The sequence below is a fragment of the Platalea leucorodia genome, assembly GCF_965183815.1.
Source record: "Platalea leucorodia genome assembly, chromosome: 15".
Taxonomy (NCBI): Eukaryota; Metazoa; Chordata; class Aves; order Pelecaniformes; family Threskiornithidae; genus Platalea; species Platalea leucorodia.
In genome coordinates, this window is record NC_138837.1 from 2,278,073 (window position 1) to 2,299,967 (window position 21,895).

A 21,895-nucleotide genomic window follows, 5' to 3' on the forward strand; every position below is an offset into this window, starting at 1 on the left:
CCTGACACCCAAGGGCTCTCTCCTCTCCTCCCCTGCGGTGCTGGGGCCTCGCCGCGCCTTGTGCCGCACTCTTGTCTGGCTCCTCTCGGCCAGCCCTGTGCCGGTCTCGTGCTGCTCTTCTGCTCTTCGAAGCAGTGACTGCAGGCACCAGGGCTGCAGCTTCGCCTCTTTTCCTCCTGTGGCTTCCCTCCTCCTTCCAGAGGCATCGCTGGAGCTTTGTTTCCTTCTTCTTTCCCCCCAGTGCAGGGGGGACGCGACCGCGGCCCCACTCCTGGTCCGGCTGTCTCGGGGCTGTTGGCGCTGCCCTGGTGATGTGCCAGCGCCGGGCCTCGGTTTCTGCCGAGAGGCGGCATCTGAGCAGGACGGGTGCGGGAACTGCCACGGCAGTCTTGCTTCGATTTAAAACCGAGGCGATCACCCCGGCCGCGGGGTGCCCCAGGATGGGTGGTTTCGCAGCCGTGCTCGGATGCAGCCAAGTCCCTCCGGCGGAGCAGCGGCTCTGCCCGCACGCTGCCAGGCCCGAGAGGCCGGTGAGAGATCACTGCTGTAGCCTGACCCCGTCCCGGGCCCCCATGTGCTCATCCCCGGGCAGGGGCCGGCGAGGCCCCGCTGCTGGCGGAGGAGGCGGCGGGATGCGGGAGGCGGCAGGGTGCGGGAGGCGGCGGGGTGCGGGAGGCGGCGGGGTGCGGGGGCCGGCGGGGTGCGGGGGCCGGTGGGGTGCGGGAGGCGGCGGGGTGCGGGAGCCGGCGGGGTGCGGGAGGCGGCGGGGTGCGGGGGCCGGCGGGGTGCGGGAGGCGGCGGGGTGCGGGAGGCGGCGGGGTGCGGGGGCCGGCGGGGTGCGGGAGGCGGTGGGGTGCAGGAGGCGGCGGGAGGCGGCGGGGTGCGGGGGCCGGCGGGGTGCGGAGGCCGGCGGGGTGCGGGAGGCGGCGGGAGGCGGGAGGCGGCGGGAGGCGGTGGGGTGCGGGGGCCGGCGGGGTGCGGAGGCCGGCGGGGTGCGGGAGGCGGCGGGGTGCGGGGGCCGGCGGGGTGCGGGAGGCGGCGGGGTGCGGGAGGCGGCGGGAGGCGGGAGGCGGCGGGAGGCGGTGGGGTGCGGGGGCCGGCGGGGTGCGGGGGCCGGCGGGGTGCGGGAGCCGGCGGGGTGCGGGAGCCGGCGCTGCCGGCCGCGTCCTCCCGTCGGGAGGCAGCAAAGCACCGCCTATGGCAGCGCGGCGGCGGCCGGGCTGCGGGAGCACCGCTGGCCCTGGGCTTGGGACCCCTTCCCCCGGGTTCGGGGTGATGCGGCCTCCGTCAGCCGCAGTGCCGCTGCGGGGGGACAGCAGCACCCAAGCGCCAGTGGCGGGTTGGCACCCGAAACTCCTCCCCCCGTGTCCGCCCAGGGGTGCTGGGGCTGCGGGGATACCCTGCGCCACGGCCCCGCAGCCGTGGGGTGGGTGGTGGGGTGGCAGCGGGGGGAGCCCACCCCGGGCAGGCGAAAGGCCGAGTGGGGCAGGCACGGACCCTGCCCGAGCCCTGCGCCGGGAGCGGAGCCATGGGGCAGCTGGGCAGGGGCACCCCCACGGCCCCCCGGTCCTGCGCTCCAGGGGTGGCCGTGCCTGGGAGAGGCATGTCCCCCCAGTCCCAGGGGATCCCCAAGGCCCATGGAGCATCCCCTGGCCTGCCCCATCCTTGCGCATCCCCGAGAGGCTCTGGGTGGGACGTGGCTCAGCGGGTGGACCCTTGACCGTGGGCTGCAGGGGCTGGGCAGGGAACAAGGAAGCCCAAACTCCCGTTTTTCTGCTTTAAGGTTAAGAGGCGACTGGTGCTGAGTCCCCTGTGGGGAAGGTCCCTGACAGCCGCAGGTACTTCAGTCCAGCACAGCAGCACAGCGCGTGGCTGGAGACCCCTCACGGGGCATCGGTCTGGTCGGGTTCGCCCCGCGCTGGGCTCAGGGGGGCTGTGGGGGTGCAGGGCCAAGCAGGGCAGCAGCGAGGCAGCCCGCAGAGCGGAGCTGTCCCCGATGGCTGAGCAGGGCTGGCGACCCCTTCCCCAGCTCCGCCGGGCACGGCAGCAGAGGACCCAGCGTTTCCTCCGGCACAGGGAGCTGACAGATGCTGTTTGGGGGGCTACAAATCAGAGCTGAAAAGCCAGGGCTGGACAGGCTGTCTGGGAACTCGTAACCTGAGCCCCAGGAAAGGAGGACTCAGGAAAGTGCTTTCAGCAATCATATTCATCATCTTCAGCTCAAACTCATTAGGCTCGCGGAGCCCAGCCCCGCCACCGCCAACGCCTCCTGCACGCAGATAGAGCCGCCGGCTCAGACAAATAAATGCTTCCAGCTTCCCGGTGGATGCGGCAGGTCAGGGAGCATCTGATGCCAATTACCTGTGGTGTAGGGTTCCCCGGCCGCGCTCGCCGGCACCGCGCAGCGAGGCAGCTCCCGTGCTCCGGCCCTCCCGCCCGGGTCTACCCCGGCCACGGAGGTGCTCGGCTGCCTACATGGCCCCTCCAATTTGGAGTGGCCCCACGGACCACCCTCTGCTCCCCGTGCCAGGAGCCATGGGGACAGACAAAGGGGGGAGAGTTTTAGTCTCCCATCACAGGGGGAAGAGCAGCCCTGTGCCACCCGTGTTTTGGGCTCCTCCATCCTAGGGTCAGGGACCAGCGCAGGGATCGCCCACCTGAGCATTTCAGGGGATGCTTGAAGGTCACCTCACCGCATGGCCGTCCCCACCAAGGCTGGCTGTGCGCAGCACTGGGCACCAGCGTGTCACTGCCGGGGTCTAACTCCCCCAGGACATTTCCTCCCAGGCTGTCCCCACCACACGTGCTCACGGCATGGTGCGGCAGGGACCCCTCCTCCCTGCTCCCGGGCGCAGGGCTAAGGGTGGAAAGCTGCCCTGGCCGGCGCAGCAGGTTTGGAGCCATCTGGGTGGGAAGCGTGTCGGGGCTGTGCATCACCGTGTGACAACGCATGGATGCCCTACACCCTGCTGTGCCCACCGCATCTGGTCCCAGCGACGTGACTGCCCAGGGACATCCCTGGGGCAGCACATCCCCATCTCAGGGTCTGAGCGGAGGGAAGCCGTGGGACTCCCCATCGGGTTCAGGTCCAAAATTACAACAGATTCCCCCATGGAGACCCATGGATGGGGCTGGGAAGGGACGCCAGGGTCCAGGCACCCATCCCGAGTGGTGACAGCCGCAGGCACAGCCACGCAACTTTGTAGCGCGCTGTGGTGAAACGGGTGCAGGCGGCTCCACTCGCCCGGCGGCTTTTTGGGGCAACCGCACACTTCCACTTCTCCGGGCTCAGGCTGGCCTGGATGTCCTTAATTGCCCAAAGGTCGGCATCCCCGAGCCGGGGGCCACGTGTCGGAGGGACCCCGGGCAGGAACCTGACACGGACTCGAGTCATTCGGGATCAATGCTGGGGGCCAGGAAATTGCAACAGACACGAACCTAAATATGCCGCGCGTCCCCCCAGGTAACCAGGGGCCGGGCCAGATTCCGGCTGACAGCTTAAATGCCTTAATTCCTCGGCCACTGTCGTTCGAGGGGGTCCCATGTGCCGTGGGCTTCTCCCAAACGGTCTCTGAGCTGGAGATTTGTCTGTAATTGGAGGCACGTTGCATTCCCCTGAAAGTAGCCAGGTCCCACTGGATGGGGGCTGTGGGAAGGCAGCAATTTCCCTTATGGAATTATTTACCTGATTAGAGAGTTTATTTTATCAAAATTGCTTCAGAATGGGGCCGCTCGGTGTGTCCAGCACGGGGAGCTCCCCAGTGGGGCCGGTGGCCTGGAGACAGGTAATTTGTGTGGTTAATGGGACTAATCCACCAGGCAATTACACCAATAGATTTCACGGCTGCAAAGTGCTCTGTTCCCATTAATTAAAAATCTGTTAAGAAGATTAGCACGTAAAGGTATCAAAAGAAACCCAAGAGTTTCTTTCCCCACCGGCCCCCAAAGGCGAGTGTGGGAGTGCTGGATTGCTCACATTAGCACAAAAATTATTCTTTTAAAGGTAAGGACTTCGCATCCAAAGTAACCGCTGACAGTTTTCCCCGACTTCCCTACCAAGAGGTCCTTTATGTTTAATTATAGTTTGTTTAAATTAGCCCTGATTGTTCGCGTGGAGTGTTAGTTTAAATACATTTGGATCGCGTGGTTCCCCTGTGCCCTGCGGAGGAGGGCAGGCAGCGCGAGGAGGGCAGCCTGCGGCCGAGCCCCGCGCCCCGGCAGGCGCCCCTGCTGCAGGGCTGGTGCTCGGGGCCGCCCGGGAGCAGATGGGGGTCCGGGGGGTCCGAACTCGGCATCCCCTGGTTGAGACGGTCACGCCGGAGCAGGAGCTGGGGACGGCAGGAGCCAGGGATGGCGGTACCCGCCGTCGGCAGGGGCTCAGCCGCCAAACCCAGCTCCGCAGCAGGTGCTGGGCTGCGGTGGGCACCTCCCCAGCACAGTGGTCTGCCCGCACCCCGCCAGCGGCTTCTCCGCCAGCAGGAGCCCTGCGCCATCACCACCTGCACCCCACGGCGCCCGCTCCCGTCCCCACGCTGCCGCCGCCGGCCCGGCACTGCTCAGCCTCGCGCTCGGCCACCGGTGCCACTCCTGGCCTTTGTCCACAGCCAGACACTGAGCAAAACAAAAGCAAATTCCCCAGCAGCTGAAGGTGCCATTTTTACGGCTGGGCTGAACAAGGAAGTATTTTTTGATCTCTTAAAAATCCTGAATATTATCTGACAGTTTATCTTGTTTCTCCGCATCCGTGTCTTTGCAGCAACGCCAGCTCATTTACATGTGTATTGCGCCTGCCTCCACGGGTGCTGAGGTCAATTGAAACTCAAGAAAAGAGGAGAAATTTATGCAAAACTGTTGATTGCATTTGTATGTAATGAAATCATCCAATATTCATCTGACTATAGACTCTAATCTGAAAGGAGAAGTGAAGGACATAAGAGTCACTGGAAAGCAATAATGAGCTTCTGTAGTGATTAAAAAAGCACTTGAGCTTTCTGAAAATCCAGCCAGAAATCGTGTCTAATCAACACGGAATATAGGAGGCAGAGATTACATTGATACATTTTGCAAAGCTCACTGTTGAAAATGTATGCGAGCTGTAAACTCTGACATGCCATCCATGGTCTGTTTTATACAAATCCGGGCGGCACACAATCAGCGCCCGGGCTCGTCCCTGGCACAAAGCAATCTTGGTGTCTCTGCTCGATGACTCACAAGGAGCGCAATCACATCTATTTTGAAGAGCAATGTTGGTTTTTAACTATGTCGAGAGCTTCCAGCTTCCTCAGAGTTTTTCCTTCCTTTTGCCGCCGCTTCGCGTTTCCCGCGGCCGCGGGGCTCAGCCCGGGAGGCGATGGGAGGCTGGTGCCCGCCCTGGTCCCTGCCGCGACCCCCTTGGTGCGCCTGCCCCGGCTCTGCGGCTCGGAGCGAACCGAAGCGTCCTGGGGGAGCCGAGCGCGGCCGCCCGGGCAGCCCCAGGGAAGGGCGCGGGTCTCTGCCTGGGCTGCGGTAAGCGGGGATGCGCACAGGGGCACCGTGTGTGCTGGGGCTGCAGCCCCCTCGGGGACCACCGACCCACAAGGCCATGGCAGCACTTGCCGGGCAGAAACCCACCGGTGCCCTGAATCCACGTGCTGTTGGGAAAGGGCTCCCAGCGGGCACGGCAGGGTGCGGAGAGCCCAGGGCGCAGCTCAAGGGGGTCCAGCCATGGCCCTCCCTCGCCCCCCCGCTCTGCCCCGCGCCACCCGGCGGCATTTGCTGCTGAGGCCAAACTGTTTGGTGGCTGAAGCAGCATCACTGACATCAGATCCACGTTTCACCCCGCCCAACCATTTTCTGGCTCAGGATCCCTTTCCCTCCTGGGTTATTTGGCGCAGCTGGAGCTCCTTCCCCACCCGCCAACAGCATCAGCTGCAGCTTCTTATCAGCTCTGGGTGCAATCCAGGCTGGAGCCAAGTGAGAGGTTCCTGCTGATGGTGGAGGAGGAGGAGTTTTTTTGAGCAGGAAGGCGTTATGCTGCAGCTCCTGGTGTGGGGCACCAGACCAGCAGATGATTTGTACAGCAAAAGGGAAAGTGGGACCCATGTGCCAGCCGGCCACGGTCACAGTAAGCACAGTGAATGTCTGTCCTCTCTTCTCCTGGGTGGTTTACAGTGGCCCTTGGCAGGCCCCTGCGCAGTGGTTGTGGCAGGCGGGGGGTGGCCCCTGGGGCCAACACGCTGCCATGCATTTGGCCACATGTGGTGGGTGCTTCTGTGGTCCTGTGTGGCTGGAAGGGGCCAGGGCTGCAGCTGGTGCTTTTGTCTGCCCATCCCATGGGGGAAGGGAAGGGTGAGAGCAGGATGGGCCATGGTGGCACGGCTCCGTGGGCTCACGTGCTGCCGGTACCGGGGGTGAGAGCAGGATGGGCCACGGTGGCACGGCTCTGTGGGCTCACGTGCTGCCGGTACCGGGGGTGAGAGCAGGATGGGCCACGGTGGCACGGCTCCATGCGCTCACGTGCTGCCGGTACCGGGGGTGAGAGTAGGATGGGCTGCGGTGGCACGGCTCCGTGGGCTGATGTGCTGCCTGCGCTGCTTTGCTGGTACCGGGGGTGAGAGCAGTGGGTGCTACACCTGCTCCTGGCTGATGCAGAGCACGGCGGGTGAGGTGAGGATGCAGATGGACCCTCCCAAACCCTCCCCTGCCGCGGGGCCATCAGCTGCGGTCGCTCGGAGAACAGGTCTCTGCCTTTCCTGACGTTTAAAAGCTATTTTTGCCCCTGGTTTTGCCTCACCAGCGTGGCCAGCCCTGGACCTCCTCCCGCTGCCTCCCGACGGCGCAGGGCACGGCTCCGCTGGGGACAGGTGGCTCCATCCCCAGCCCAGCGCTGGTGCAGTTTTACCGCTAGGTTTTAATTCATGTGAGGTGGAGTGCGATGCTACAGGATAAGGAATATCTGTAAATACTTGGGAAATTCCTCAAACCCTTCAAGCCCAGGCTGCTGCTGGGATGCCGAGGCTGCGACAACAGCAAAAAAAAGCCTAGTTGATAAATGTCAAAAGAAATACAGTAATCAGCTGAAAGCAATTTACCGGGCCATGTAACCGCCCTGGGCTCACCATTTTCCTTTATTCATTTATCATGGTAAGTGCTTTGGCCAAAATACACAAAGCAGAGAAATTGTTGACATGTGGGGCCCTAGCAGAGCAAATCCTTCATCCTTCTCCCCCTCCCCACTGCGCACAAACTAACTTTTTGGGAGTTGTTTATTTAAGGACTGCAGAGCACTTGGTGCTCTTTGAACCCGAACGCTTTGGGAGCAGGGCTGGCCACCACCTCCCCTCCTCTTGCCATCGCCCCAGGCTGCGGGGAGGCCGTTTGCTGCTGTGGGGAAGTACCTGCTGGTAGCAAGGCGGTGAGCTGCGCGATGTGCTCAGGACCCCCTTCTGCTTCTATCTATCTCCTCCACCCCCTAAAATGTGGTACTGGTGGCTCGCACGGACATGCTGTAACCGGTCAGGGAGGGCAGATGCTGGTTTTGGAAAGTTCCTGTGTTGGCTCTTGGTATTCTTTGTCCTGGCTGAAACAGCCACGCCGGCAGCACCGGTTTCAGTTGTGTGTCCATGAAGCCTAGGGAACCGCAAAGCCCGTCTCCCCTGCCCACCCTGCGCCAGTCGGCGTTGAGCTCCCTCGTGCCTTCCTGGTGGCCAGGCTGCAGGTAACCGCTGGCCACAGCAACAGGCAAACGCTTCTTCTGAGACGCGTGAACCCAAGGGGACACACCAACCGGGAACTGGCTGTCCCAAGGCTGCTCCTCCACATCTCGCTTTGACTTTATTTTAAGCAAAAATAAATGCCAAGGTTCACAGCAGGACAGCGCAGGTTTCTCCTGTGCGTGGCCCTTGCTTCTGCCAGGCTGCGAGGTGCTGGGATACAAACGGGCCGGGGCGCAAGGCGAGCGGGGCAGCCTTTCCTCCTGCGCCTCAGCGTCTGTGCGGGAGCCCTTCCAGCAGCCTCCAGCCCTCCTTCCTCCTATTTTATTTTTAATCTTAGGTCCCCCAGTTCTGTTGCACCCTGGATGAAGAAGAGCGAGGAGAGCTCCCCCTCCCTCCAGCACAATCCAAGGCGGGGAGTCGGAGCAGCCAAAGCACCGAGCTGCTCCGGAGCTCTGGCAGAGCTGCCCCTGCTCATCGCCCGAGGCTGCTGACTCCGGGCAGGATGGCCACTGGGGTGCACGGCAGTCCGCTCCTGCTCGAGGGGGGAGTGTGTCCGTAGGGATGGCACTTATCCAAGCAGCTCCTTGGTCTTCGCTGCCAGCAGCTTGTCCATATCTGCTGCAGCGCCGTCTGCCATTTGCTGGATCTGCAGCAACACAGCACAAGTCTGAGTGGCACGCTAGGTGATGCCAGAGTTTAAAGAGAAAGGAATGACTGGATCACCTCCTGAAACAAAGCCTGAAGTCCTAATAAAACCCCAAATAGCGCTGGGGCAATAACTGACTTTTCCTGGTGGCTCCCACCAGCCCTCAGTGCTTCTGTGCCAGTGCTGCATCTGTACAGTGAGAACACGGACTGGTCAAAGGCTCTGAAAAGGGATGCACAACACAAACTCTTGGCTGAGCTTCGTAAGTGACTTGGTCAGGTCCTTATTTAACAGAGCTGCTTCAGGGGAAGGCAGAGTTGGAAACCTGCGGGTGTCAGCACCAGAGAATAGAGGGCTTCTCTCACTACCTCCTGCAGCATTTCCACTGTTAGAACAAACTAGGTAATAGCAGGAGCGCAGCCTTAGTACGTGCTAAGAATTCACGCATCAAGTAACAGATCTGTTATTTCTTGTAAAAAGAAATAAATGGCTATTGTTAAAGGCCTGCTGAGGGATCAGGTCTCCTGGTAACACAGGATGGACATAGCAAGCACGTAAACAGGACCAAAACGTGCATGCACTTATTTGAGTGAGTGCAGATAAAGGCTAGAGCACGTTGCAGGGGGTTTATGCACTAGTTCTACAAGACTGATTGAGATGTACTTGCTCCCAAAGTCCAAGGTATATGATGATGACCTTTCCTCATGCTGAAAAATTTGGGTACAAGCAAAAATTAGACTTGAGACGCTACCTCTACAAATGCAGAAAACCATCTGTCTGCTCTGGGAGAACTGCTTCCCAACAGGATTCAGTTACAATAGCATGGCCATTTTTCCTGCTTGCACAAATGCTCTGTATATCAATGTTTATTTTTGTGAGCACACAGAGAACTGTCCCGAAGCATTTGCAATGTATCTAACTTTAGCTGTTAATAAACAAACAGCTAAAAAGTAATGGCCTGCCTTCAGAGGCATCAATTCAGCAAAACACTTAGGCTTGTGCCTGAATTTATGCCCAAGTAATTGACTTTAGTGACATCTGCTCTTAAGGAATTAGGCATGTGCTTAAGTATTTTCCTGAATTGGAGCCAAAAAACTCCTAACAGAGATAATCTTGCTAGCCTTTTCATTAATAACAAACTGGAGCAATCTTCATTAACACCAGCTGTTTTGCAGTGGCCAGGCACTGTGTAAATGGTGGTAAAGCTATGGACGTGGGTTGTTTGCTCCCCAAGCTCAGCTGGTTTGTGCAACAATCCCTCCTAGTACGAAAGCTTTTGGGGAATGTTTTTTTTCTTCCCTGTGTCAGCTTACAATGGTTCATATCATAAATTTGGCTTTGAGATTGAAGCCCCAAATCTCACAAAGAAAAAGCAAATACAACAGCCATTGCTAACTCCAAAAATTCAGCACAGGGCCACCCATTCCCCGGTTCGGTTCTCAGTGCTGGAGATTTGTCAGCAAGGGCTGGGACAAACGCACCACTGAGCTGTGAAACAGCGTGATATGGCAGAAGGAAAAAAAAAAAATTACCTGCTTTTCTAGGAGCCAGATGGTATCTTCAGACACTTTGTTCTTGAACTTCTTCACCTGGTTGACGCTTTTGCTTCGCACCTTTCTCAGGGCCTCTTTGGACTTGTTGGTGGACTGCTTGGCAAGCTTGGCCAGGCTCTCCCTGTGCTCTCTCGTTACCCTAGCAGCGAGGGGAAAGAATAAACACCAAAAGGAAAAAAAAGTCATATGTAGCACAGCCAGATTTATTTTCTGTGATGGACTTTGGGTAAATGCAGCGATGCTCTCCGCTGCGGTACCTCTCCGACTGGGAGAGACAGAGCTGCCATGCAGCACCGAGCCGGGCTGCGCAGGGACACCCAAAAGCTGCCTGTGTTGAGATAGAGCTCGCTCTGCCTGGAGGCCCCGTGTCGCAAGGGCAGAGGGACTTAACAGCTCGGGGCGTGTTTTTATCCTGCTTTGGTCCACCTAAGCGAATCAACCACCTCTGCGCAGCATCACCAGGGCAGCAGGCCCCAGTGAAGCAAGTCTTGAGCCTAGAACGGAAAGTTCCCAGCACAGCCCTAAGCTGAGGGACTTGGACTGAACCCTACTTGTTTTATAGTTGTCGCTGCGGTGCCTGAAAGTCATGGTGAAATGTTCAGACTTTCCTTTTTTCTGCTGCCAAAGCATCTGCAGGAAAGAGGGAAAATCCAGCTCCAGACCTGAGAGATGGAGCTGAAAAGCGTAATCCTGCAAAGCCGGAAGGAAACCTCTGTCCTTTCCCGAAACTCAGTATTGTCTCCCTGCAGCTGAGGAGCCTGAATTATATATCTGGGAGCTACAGAGCTTATGTTTTGCTCAACCTTGTTCCAGCTCATCACGACCAGGCTTTTCCACCAAGGTGACATGAACGCCCGGTTTGACAAGAGGATGTTGCTAGACATGGCTAGCCACAGGTACCTCGGCCCAGGAGAACTTCAGCTCCACCTTCCCCCTGACGTGGGGCCAGTTACTGCTGTGGTGCCACAAGAAAATCCTCGACTTTCCATCCCAAACTAAAAACTGCAGTTGATAAGGGAGTCTGGCCATCTGAATAAGGCATGGGAAGGGCTGACGTGTCACCTCTGCTCCAGCACCTACAGCTGATCACTGTCAACATCAACTGCTAGTGCTTAACAATAATATTTTAATTATTTTCATGGCGATTGATGTTTCCAGACTGCCTTGAGAATGAAAAACCCTGGTGCACTCACTGAGACTCGCCAGCAAGAGAGCATACGTCTGCTCGCAGAAGATATTGCAAAATAAACATTTCACAGGAGTATTTAGAAATTGGCTGCAACAGCCTGGGTCACCAAAACAAGGCCAAGATTCCTCCTGCAGAGAGCTCGGGAAACGTGGGGTGAGGGCTCCCGGGGCAGCGCCAGCTCTGCCCCTGCCCGGGCGTGCGTTACGGGGAGGCTGTCGGGACACGATCGCGCCTTCGGCCCTTCCCGAGCTCGTGCTCAGCCCAGCAAGCTGCACACGCGCCGATACCTTCCCCCGGCAGCCAGGTCGCTCGCAGCAGATGTCTGCAGAGGCACTGGCCTCTTGCCAGTTATCTTTATTTCATGGTGCAAGAGGGAATAGGCTTCCCAGAACCGATTAGTAACTACGGGAATTTGGGATCGCTAGAAAAGCTAACAGACCCAGAGAGCAGTGACCCAGCCCCAGCACCCACGGTGCCCCTCGCCGGCACGCTGCCCTCACCCGGGGGCACCCCGCGGGCAGCGGCTCGGACCCCCCAGCCCGTCCCGCTCCCGGCTGAGGGACAGCTGGAGGGAGATGGCCAGTGAATTTGACATGTGGCGAGAGGCTTCTGGTCAGCGCAGGCTTGAGCCTGGACCAGATGGCTAATTAAATGTGAGAGGGGTTGCTTGTGGTTTCCTCCGCATCCCAACATCGATGCCTTTAGGGCTTCTCGTGTTCGATCTCCCCAGCCAGAGGTCCCACGGCACATGCGAAACCAGCAAAGCCGGATCACAAACAGAGGTCCGGGTGAGGTCAGATTCTCAGGCAGCTTTTTGGGGGGGCAGGGAGTCAATCCCGGCTGCTAAACTTGGAGGAGGGAGCTGGAAATCTCTCCCATCTCCTGCTGGGTGGCGAGGCGCGTCGGTCCGCAGCAGGGCTGCCTCAGCTGTGGGAGACGGAGCTTGCCGTCAGCGATTCGCCTCCCTGCTCCTGCTCGGCTTTTGCAAGTTGTGCCGAGGGTATCACTCGCCTGCTTGGGGCTGCCGAGCCTTTAAGGAAATGTTTTTGTTTATGCAGCGCTGCCAGATTTCCTATGCTTCTTGGCACGGGGTCACAGCTTTCATGCCTCCTTGTCTGTCTTTATTAACACCAATTTCTTTTTATCACTGCGCAGCGCTGTGGAGTTTCTCAGCGGGTTTTATGTTCCAGCCAGACTGTGTGTAAATTCTCAGCAATGCTACCAACAATGCCAGAAATGGACACTTTTTCAAGCAGATGCTGTTTCTGGTTAAGGAATCCATCAACACGAGCCAGACCCATGGTTTCTAAGGACAGTTGTTTAATCCTGCCCCCAGATCTGCGACTTTTAAGCTGTTCTTAGATATGTTTTCTTTTCTGTCTAGTAACTGTTGCCCCTACCCCCTCTTTAAAGCCAAAAAAAGCGTGAAGTGAACTTGGGGAAGGGGTGCCAGAAGTAGGGAACAAGGACAAGGTCCCCGCCTGTCACCCCTGCCCCTCTGCCCTGGGGGAGCGCCGCCCTCCCCTGCAGCTTAAGGAGCAGCGGGCTCAAATCCTGCCGTTCCCCCGGGACGGTCCGGCCCTGCCAGGATCCGGACAGAGCCTGGGGACGGACAGAGCCTGGGGACGGACGTGCCAGGGCATTCAGAAACACACACCGCCTCATGGGTAACATCTCCTCTTTCTCTGCTTCCCCCAGCAACCAGTGGTTTAAGCACTGCAACCCCTGGATGCTCCTCTCCCCGCGTACGGCAGGAGCAGACCCACAGCGAGCACGACGCAGGCCACGTCTCGTCTCCAACGCAAGACGTTTATGCGGGTAAGAGTAATTTCTGTATCTCAAATGCTAGGAATTTCCTGTGAACGAGAGGGATCAGTTAAAGGAAAGTAGGGTTAACTAGATACTCTGCATGCATAATTGCAGATAAACATAGGGTGCAATATATATTGCTCAACAAAAAGCATGCAAGAGATTTCTGATGATGAGCGATCCAGAGAAACGCAGCTCAGAAACAGCTTTGGTTTTTTTCGGATCGATTTTTTTGACTCCCTTCTCCCCATAGTAGGTATCTCTGCATATTTCTTAAAGGGCAAAGGAAAAAAAGCTCACAATGAGTCATTAAACTTTCAAATGAGTCATCTGGCTTTCAGTAAAGCATGTGTAAAAATATTACTGATTTACAAACAATATCCAGTGTAACACAATGGGTCCAAAAAAGATGAATCTAAAAATGAGGCAATACCATAAAAGACACAAGGTCAGGTCAAATTCGGCCAAGAGATCAACCAATACCAATGTTCCCATGGCTGGTTTTCTTTCTTTTTTTTTTTCCTTTTTAAACCCTCAGAGAATACTTTTTTTATACAAATAAATATTGCCTATGCAGTGCTAGCAACACAAACAGGCGAATGCCTTAGGGAGCAGAGGGGATCCTAGCAGGAAGCAGAAGTAAACACGAAAGAAACGAGTGTACTTTTTCTGTTAAAACTGCAATGCAAAAACTAAACTAACAGAATAAATACTGAAAAGTAAACCCCGTTTTAAAATACTCAGTTGAAACACTCTCAAGCACTGAAGCATAGCTGGAGCTGCATAAGGCAAAATATGACACGTGTGTGTCCAGCTGATAGGTCAGACTAAAAAGTGTTTTTAATAACAGGCAAGGACAATTCAGGTTTGATTTGACTTTTACTGTGCCTCCCCTCATGAAAGAACCAATTTCTGCAGAAACAATATTGTCTCTTCATTTCTGATCTGTTTGCTCATTTTGCCACCTGCCATCATTTCGGCAATTTCGCTGCGTCTGTCTGTCATACATTCTTTCATAAACATCTTTAGAGTTGGGAAAACGAAAAACTTAGAAAATTAGAAGTAATTCAGGGATATAATAGTAAAGAGAGGCCGCTAGCAGAATTTGATCATTTCCGCCCCCCTTTGCATTAGGTTTATAAGGTTGAACCTGTCTGCTTGTCTTTTGGATAAGTGGATGAAACTCTGAAAGACCCAGTCGTCTTATTAAAGAGCGGGTGAGAAAACGGGACTGGAGGTGGCCGTGAGGGCAGACCTGCAGGGCCACCACATCTCCCAAGCAGAAAACCTCTTTAACTGGAGACTCCTGGGCTGCCAGCCCGCCAGGGAGAAAGGGGCCAGCAGCAGCAGCCCTCGCACACCAGCGGAACAGGGGAGCACCCCAGCCAGGCCAGGCAGACCTTCCCTGGGGAGAGAAGACTCTGCTCGCTCTGCAGCACCACAAAAGATAGTGACAGACCGTACACATTTGTTTAAAAAACAGTATTTTTTTAAAGATTGGGATTTGCAGTTTTGGAGTTTCCTCCCCTGCAATTCATATTCAAGGATGACCCAAGTGCCCATTAACAATCAAACCACTGTGCAGCAACCCGGGAGCCTCAGCAATTATGAAGATAATGGTGCCCTCCTCCTCCTCCTCTGCCTCCTCTCCTGAGGAATGGGGGAAGGGCAGGGAGCATGGGGAAAAGAAAATCAGCAAATAGAATGATAATGTCATTCCCTCTCACCAACGGCAACGGAAAGCTGCAATTAGACTTCTCTGATCAAAATGCTAGATAAAATTCCACAGAATTTTTAAAGTAGATCTAAAGCACGAGAAACACTTGGTTCATCTTTACGGAGAAGTCACCTGCTTGTAAAATGCAGTGCACGTGCAAGGTGTTTGTGCGCACAGGCGGTGTACGGAGCCGTCTTTAGCCTTTGTGGGAGCCGTTTGCAGCATCCCAGCACCACGTAACCCCAGGGCGTGAGATCAGGTACCTCCGCATCTGCCCAGGGTGTTTAGACAGCTCCATCGCTGCAGGGTCCGAGCACCCGCAGGAACTCGTGAATTTTCCTTGCACTGCCCAAGCCCGGGCAGAGCAGTGCTACTGCCCGTTACAGGCTGTGCCTACACTGGCGAGTTGTGCAGCACAGTGCGAGCGGAGCTGCTGGGAGGTCTCGCTCCACACGAGGTCCAGCCTGGTCCCAGGGACCCAACACGTGTACGCAGTGGGGGAGCGCCTGGTGCATCCCCAGAGGGTACCTCTCTATTTAGTTTCATCTGAAAGGAATCCCGTTCACAGACCCCAGCATGCTGCAGCCCAAAGCACGCTAAGCGGGGATCACCAGGATCGCTTCAAAAGCGCTCTCCTGACCGCAACTGAAGAACTGATGCAGTGGCTCCTCCTGCCTTGTCCAAGGGCTGGGAGACACCCGTGATGGGCGAGGGAAGCGATGCTCAGTCCTCAGCCAGGAGCAGCCTGCTTTTCTATCAGCCCTATACGAGAGTTTCCACGCAGCCGTCAGTTACACGATGTGTATTACATGAGAAGAGGGAGTGGATTTTTTAGCCAAAGCTATCAATTTCCTCCCTCTTTCTTTCATCGCTTCCTTTTCGCGCTCTCTGCAGCAAGGTGCTATTCACCCCTAACACTACTGGTTGGCTGCTGCGTTACTGCTGCTCCACGCTGGCGTAACTCAAGAAATTTACAGCAGGGCAGCAAAGAATCAGCCCCTGAATTAAGGCAATACAGCTTCAAGAGCCTTTGGCTGTCTCTTGCGAAGTGCTGCAGCCAGCTAGGACCAACTTTCCTCTGCAGGGGGAAGATAAAGAACAATAAGACCAACCACCAGATGCCAAAATGTGGTGACTTAGAGCTCAGATACTTGGAAGAGCTTCCACCAGATGCTTTTAGGGGCTCAGATTTTTTTCTGAACCTGAAATACAGCTATTTGGAAAGCAGCTGCATCACAACATTACAGCAGCCATGCACGGTTACCCTCTGAAGGGCACTCACTGCAACCCATTGCGTTATCTTGCATGATGATGAACTCAGGCAGCCATCAATACTCACTTAGGAATTGGCACCCGGATTATTGTCCCATCCACTTCTGGGTTCAGGTTCATGCCACTCTCCCTTATAGCCTTCGTAGCTGCAGCTGTGCTCTGTAAAACAGATCAAAAGGTAAAGGGAATTAGGAAATAATCATTCCCATATGCCAGAACTCTGTCAATAGTTGGCAATCCATCTCCATGGAACATGGAAACATTTACTTCTGTTACCAGTAAGATCAGGAAGTTACATTGGTGCGGAGAGCTTTGATCAAACCGAATGGGAAACTATGGCTGCGCTCGGCATCGGGGTAGGGGGGCACGAAGGGGGGCAGGGGGAAGGGAAGCAACAACAAAAGAAAACTGTTTTGCTTCTTTGAAACTATTTGAATGGTTTGAGGCAACGCAGAGTGAAACCGCAATAAATTCCCAAGGCATAGCCTGACTGTGGCGAAGGAGATGAAAGATTCTGAGCATTTAAAAATTCCAGTTGAATGTTTCCCACTAGAAATCACACAGTGCCAATTTAGAAACGTTAACTGACTTAACCACTTCAGCACTACAACCTAACCACGTTACATCAGGGCAGTAGCAGTTGGCTGAGAAATAGCACCTGTGCCCAGGTCTATGTTTATTTTACAGCTTATTACTTAGGATTAACTTCTCAAAACTCCACCGCCGCTGGCTGACACGCCGCTCTGCTTAAAAGGTGGGGTGCGCAGGTTTGCCTGGTACCTGCAAAGCGATTAAAAGGCTTCCTTCCCCATCCCAGGGCGCTGGTGTACCTTTACAGAGTGTCAGGCTTTACGGTTAAATCAGAGTTTTGCCGGGAGCCCCGCAGTGCTCTGCCAGGTTGCTTCATTCTTGACATTGACAGTAACAAGACCGAGCGAGTCTGTATTCTTGTGGCACTCGCATGGCTCTTCCTACAAGGCGCGTTGCTATTTCTGCTACTCTTTCCCATCATTAACTTTAGCTCCAGGCTGCTGCAGCAGATTGTATTTATGAAGTTCAGCTTTTGTCAACTGAGGCACAAACTAAAGCTCTGCGCATTTGTTTAGGTCTCCGACACGTGAGGTCACCGAATGAACTGAATGCTCTGCTAGTGTTTTGTAAGACATAGCTGCTGTCCTCTAGAACACAACAAGGGCAGAGAAAATGTAGCTGAGATGATCTCAGCACGTTAGGAATGTAAACGTGTTATTCTATGGACAGTGCTTGCTCTGTAGGAAGGAAATGCTCAATAAAAGCTTTGTTGTTTAATGTATATATTGGAGGAGATAGAGGAAGGGGAAAATACTGCAGTATTGACCCCATTCTCTTGCAGCCCACGAAATAAATAGCTGTGCTTCAAAAACATACTCGTTTGGTTTTATAGCTCTTGGGCAAACAGAAGTTGGCCCTGCAAGTCCTTTTCTGTGATTATTTTCTTTCCCAGACTCTTCAGGCATTTTTATTTGCTTTTCAATGCCATGAAGTACCAACTATATGCTGTAAATGATGACATCAAGTAAACGTGTCTGTAATGGTCTTAAAGAGTTCAATCTCTCCATGGAACAGTTATGGTATAGAACAACTCCATCAAAAGAAATAGTTCTAGCTCTAGTTCTAATGAAAAATGGTCCTTTGGCGTAGAAAGCAAACGTGGGCAATGCTATATAGTGCGATATTTCATTTCTCACATGCCCATTTCTCAGCCTGAGCTCCTGCCCGGACACGGGCTAAGTCACGGAGTGACTTCCCTGGCCCTCTCAGCTCCAGCACTCCGAGGGACCGTGGTGCGCTCGCTGATGAGGGGCCTGCATTCTTCAAAGCCATTATACATGCTGGATACGCTTTAAGAAACACTTAGGCATCAAGTGCCTTACACTGACCTCCTCTGAGACTTTGCTGACTTAATTAATTGGGGAAAGCCTTTGCAAAATAAATAGAGATAAGCTTTGGCAAACCTCCAGACCTGGAGCGGGATGAATAGCTAACCTTGCGCTCGTTACTGCTCCCACCTCCACGGCTGCCCGGCTCTGTCTCTGCGAGCCCGCTGCAGGGGACCACTACTGCTTGATCTTGAGGTGGGATTCAGATTTGCTGCCTCATTTAGGGGCAAGTCTAACTAAGGCTCCTGCAGAAAATGAAGGGAACTCGGCTATCCCAGAGGACAGGTCGAAGTACCTAATTCGGGTTCTGACCTGCAGGCCCTACCAGGGAGGCTTTTCAGCAGCTCACAGGTTACATCAGCAGCTTCTTCCATGGGCTCTCAGGGGGCGTCACCAGCCCTGGTGATAAGTAACCAAGTTTTGGAGGAGTTTGATGGTGTCCCCAGCATAAATTCAGACTATTCCAACTACACGTCTGGTTCTGTGCATGGCCACGTGTTCATAAGGAACAGAAATGACATAAATACAATGGGACACATGCAGCATCGCTTCCACATGTGTAATTCAGGTGAACCAAAGGAGAGCATGTGTGTGCTCAAGACGACTGGGTGCTGTAAGAGCACGGGAAACGGGGAGACCTGGCAGGGCACAGGTAATCCAGGCATCTGGTCTGTGTCACACTCAGCGCCGCTTTTCAACGAAGCTCTTGCAGATCCAACTGATGGGAAACCAGTCCCCAAAGCAAACCCCTCGCACTGTGGCATTTATTGGATACGACCCTGAGAGCAATCGCAGCCTGACGAGCAGCCTGTAACTCTCGTCTGACCCTGTGCCGCTGCACGTGAGATGCTCCGTGCGCCAGGCAGGGCCAGAGAGTCGCTCGCCCCGTGCAGTCAGCAGCAAAACACCACTTCTGCTCTGCGTTGGCTGCGAAGTGACACGCAGCCCAGCCAGAGCTCTCACCCCTGCCAGGTTTGACTGATTTTGTCTACATGCTCCTTTGCTCAGCATCAACCTGTTTGTTCCCGTGGTAATTATCTCCCCTCGCAATGCCTTTGGGAATGTGCCCTTACCTCTGGAAAATTGGTCATGTTCACTATAATAAGCTGCGGTGACTTCTGCGAGATCTGTGCCAGCTGGTTCAGCGGAAACTTCCCATCTTTTGTCATCACGATTATGTGATCAAGGGCCCCTCAAAAGAACCAAACAGGGGAGTTTCAGTATGATACAGCAGTTCACAGTGATGCCGAAGAAAAACGCGTACGCGGTGTCCCACTTCCCTTCTGGTATGCAAAATATAGATGTTACAAAAGAAAAAAACCCATGTTTATTCAGATTTCAGGTGCTGTTTGTGTTCATGTGTCCCCTGTGGTATTCGCAAGCTAAATATTTCAATGCTACTCTAAAGCACAAAAACATGAAAACAAAACTCGTTTGTTTTTGTTACTAGAATAGGAAAACTAAGCAAGATTTTTAAGAATTAAAAGGAAATCGTTACTTTTTAATTCTCAGAACTTAAAGAAAATCAAAACGTTGTTATAAAAATCAGGACAACTATTTCCTTTAACTTAGCAGTGTTCTCTTAAGCCCCTCATTTTTTTTTCCAAGTCCCAAGAGGAGGTGGTGTACACTGCCTAATTTAAAGTATTCAGTTTCTCCCTGAGCTACTCTTAATCTGCTCTCTAGTTTCTACTGCAAAATGTTAACAGGCCAAAAGGCACATGGGACAAGAGGTACTTTATCAGTGCAATTAAAAAAAATACCTATGGTTAAAATAAATAGTTAAGAGACTGAGCTACACTTTCCAATGCCATTAAAGACTGAAGTGCCCTTGCCAGAGCTGGGGTGGTGAATGATTCAAATTTGGTCATTGTTTAATGTTAAATTTCATCCCTGAAACTTGATACTACTTACAAATACGTATGTTCAGTGTTATAGTAACTGTAGCTTAGTCAAATATATTTACATTTCTTCTTAAAACACAAAATTCACTAAGTGAACAAGGCTTGTAAAGGCCACTAACCACAAAGATGCACAGCGAAAGAAGTTTGTATATGCCAGACACCAGCCTGATGGCAATTTCCAAAAGGCTAATTTAATGGCAATTGGATTTTTCCTGCCCTACTGCACCATTAGCTGACAACCTGCTTCTTCATCACATCTGCAAACAGTTCAGTTAGACACTTTTGACATCTCCCACTTACAAAAGCTATTTCCAGGAAGCTATTAACAAAAATGGATTCTTCCTGGTCAAGCTCAGGGTGAAGAAAGCCTTCAGTTCGGGACGTCAAGGTTGTAGTAATTGCGTGCCCAGTGAATAACTCAATAAAAAGAAAATAAATTTTGAAAACATCAGAGTTCTCTGTTACTGGGACTGGTATCCTTATTTACAGGCAATAGAGCATCATACAAGGAAGTTACCAACCTGGTGAGGTTCTAACACTGAGGTTTCTGCTGAAATCTTCTTTCAGAGCTTCTACCACTGCCTGCATGTCTTCATTGGTTTCCTCCAAATTGATAATATCCTCAACTAGGGTGGCACTGATATTCACTCTGGCTTGACTCTGCCCTTTACCTTTAGCTGCAGATTACACAGAAAATTAATTTCTATTTCTGACAACAGTTAGTTGTTGCATTACAAATTAGAAAGAAGGTATCAAAACCCCTGTTAGATTCAGAATTGAGTCTAAGATAAACCGAGGTAACTGTATTTTTTAATGAGTCAATAGCCCAGCACTTGAGCACATAATCCAAGATATATTTGTAGGTCACGCTGTGTGCACTGACTCCAGCCTGGGCTGTGACGATCGCGCCCTACGGCGGCAGCGCAGCAGCAGCTCCGTGCGGTACCTCTCCCCTGGGAAGGGCTAAGGTTCCCTGTACACTGCCACACCGTCAGGCAAGCCAGCTCCTCAGAGCTGTGCTCTGCCTACGTTAGATCAATACTGGTACACAGGATAAAAGGGATAAGAAAAGAAATCCTGGCAACAGGATGCTGGCAACCACCTGAGGGTGCTGAAACACTGGAACGGGTTGCCCAGAGAGGTGGTAGATGCCCCATCCTTGGAAACATTCAAGGCCAGGCTGGATGGGGCTCTGAGCAACCCGATCTGGTTGAAGATGTCCCTGCCATTGCAGGGGGGTCGGCCTAGATGGCCTTTAAAGGTCCCTTCCATCCCAAAGCATTCTGTGATTCTACACACTGAGAAAAACACTAGGAAAAAGGCTGCTGCCTTTACCTTTTTTGGTAGCTAGCTGTCTGCTCAGCAGCATCCGATGGACACGCTGCCTGCAGCCATCCAGGAGCAGGGCTGGGCAGCCTGCAGGAGCCTGCGGCAGCCCCCGCACCACTGCGAACGAAGGGCGATAAAGCAGGGAAGGCAGATGGCGGAAGCACCTCAGTGCCATAGCCATCGTTTACAGCTCTTCTCTAATTCACCTGGAAAAGAGAAAAGGCAGGTGGTCCACTCGGCGTGCTAAAAAGAAACAGATTGATGTCTCCGCTGCACCTCTTGGTGCAAGGCGACAGCTCAGCAACGTGGGGCAGCGGGGCCTGGGCGTGCTGCAGTGACGACGGGCAAAGGCAGCGGACGGGGTCGGTGGCAGCCAGCCTGCACGTCTGTCCAGAGGGGCACGGGCCTGGGACGCAAAGGCCACGTCTGCCAAGCAGGAACTGCTCGTCAAAGCGTCTGGTATTTGCGTGTCAGATGAGCAGAAACTTTTAATTTCTGTCACAGGAGGTTCGCGGCCCCAGACGTCCCAGTCTCCCCCGGACCCACAGGATTTATTTCAGCCCGGGCTGCTCGGGGCTCTGGGGCGTTACCGCGGGCTGCGGCTCTGCTGCGCTCAGAGCTGCAGGAACGCGGAGGGACAGCGGGGACCCCCGGCGCAGGGCGCGATCTCTGCGGGAGCCGGGAAACTGACGGTGACGGCCCCCGGGGGACCGGCCTCTGCCGGCCGCGGGCTCCCCTCCGCCGCCCCGGGGGCACCCAGCCCCCGTCCTCGGCCACGGCCACGGCCACTGCCCCCGGAGCCCCCCGAGCCCCCCCAGCCCGGCGGCGGGGACCCCGCGGGGCTCCCGGCCCCGCCACACCCG

At 54.5% G+C, this 21,895-nt stretch overlaps 1 protein-coding gene across 3 annotated transcripts; it reads right to left on the reverse strand.

Moving 5' to 3' along the window:
* Positions 1–7,793: 7,793 nt before the first annotated feature.
* Positions 7,794–21,844, reverse strand: MRRF (mitochondrial ribosome recycling factor). 3 transcript variants are annotated; one of them, XM_082327436.1, is made up of 6 exons: positions 21,039–21,844; positions 20,225–20,380; positions 18,873–18,958; positions 15,948–16,039; positions 9,873–10,032; positions 7,794–8,340 (listed from the first exon to the last, which is right to left on the reverse strand). In XM_082327436.1, exons 1-6 carry the CDS (start codon positions 21,211–21,213, stop codon positions 8,263–8,265), a joined length of 747 nt encoding a protein of 248 aa, XP_082183562.1. In that variant the 5' UTR covers positions 21,214–21,844; the 3' UTR covers positions 7,794–8,262. The 3 variants fall into 3 exon arrangements, with proteins under 3 accessions (XP_082183562.1, XP_082183561.1, XP_082183563.1); XM_082327435.1 differs by having other exon boundaries at positions 18,873–18,991; XM_082327437.1 differs by lacking the exons at positions 7,794–8,340; positions 9,873–10,032 and adding an exon at positions 14,461–15,370 and having other exon boundaries at positions 18,873–18,991.
* Positions 21,845–21,895: the final 51 nt, after the last annotated feature.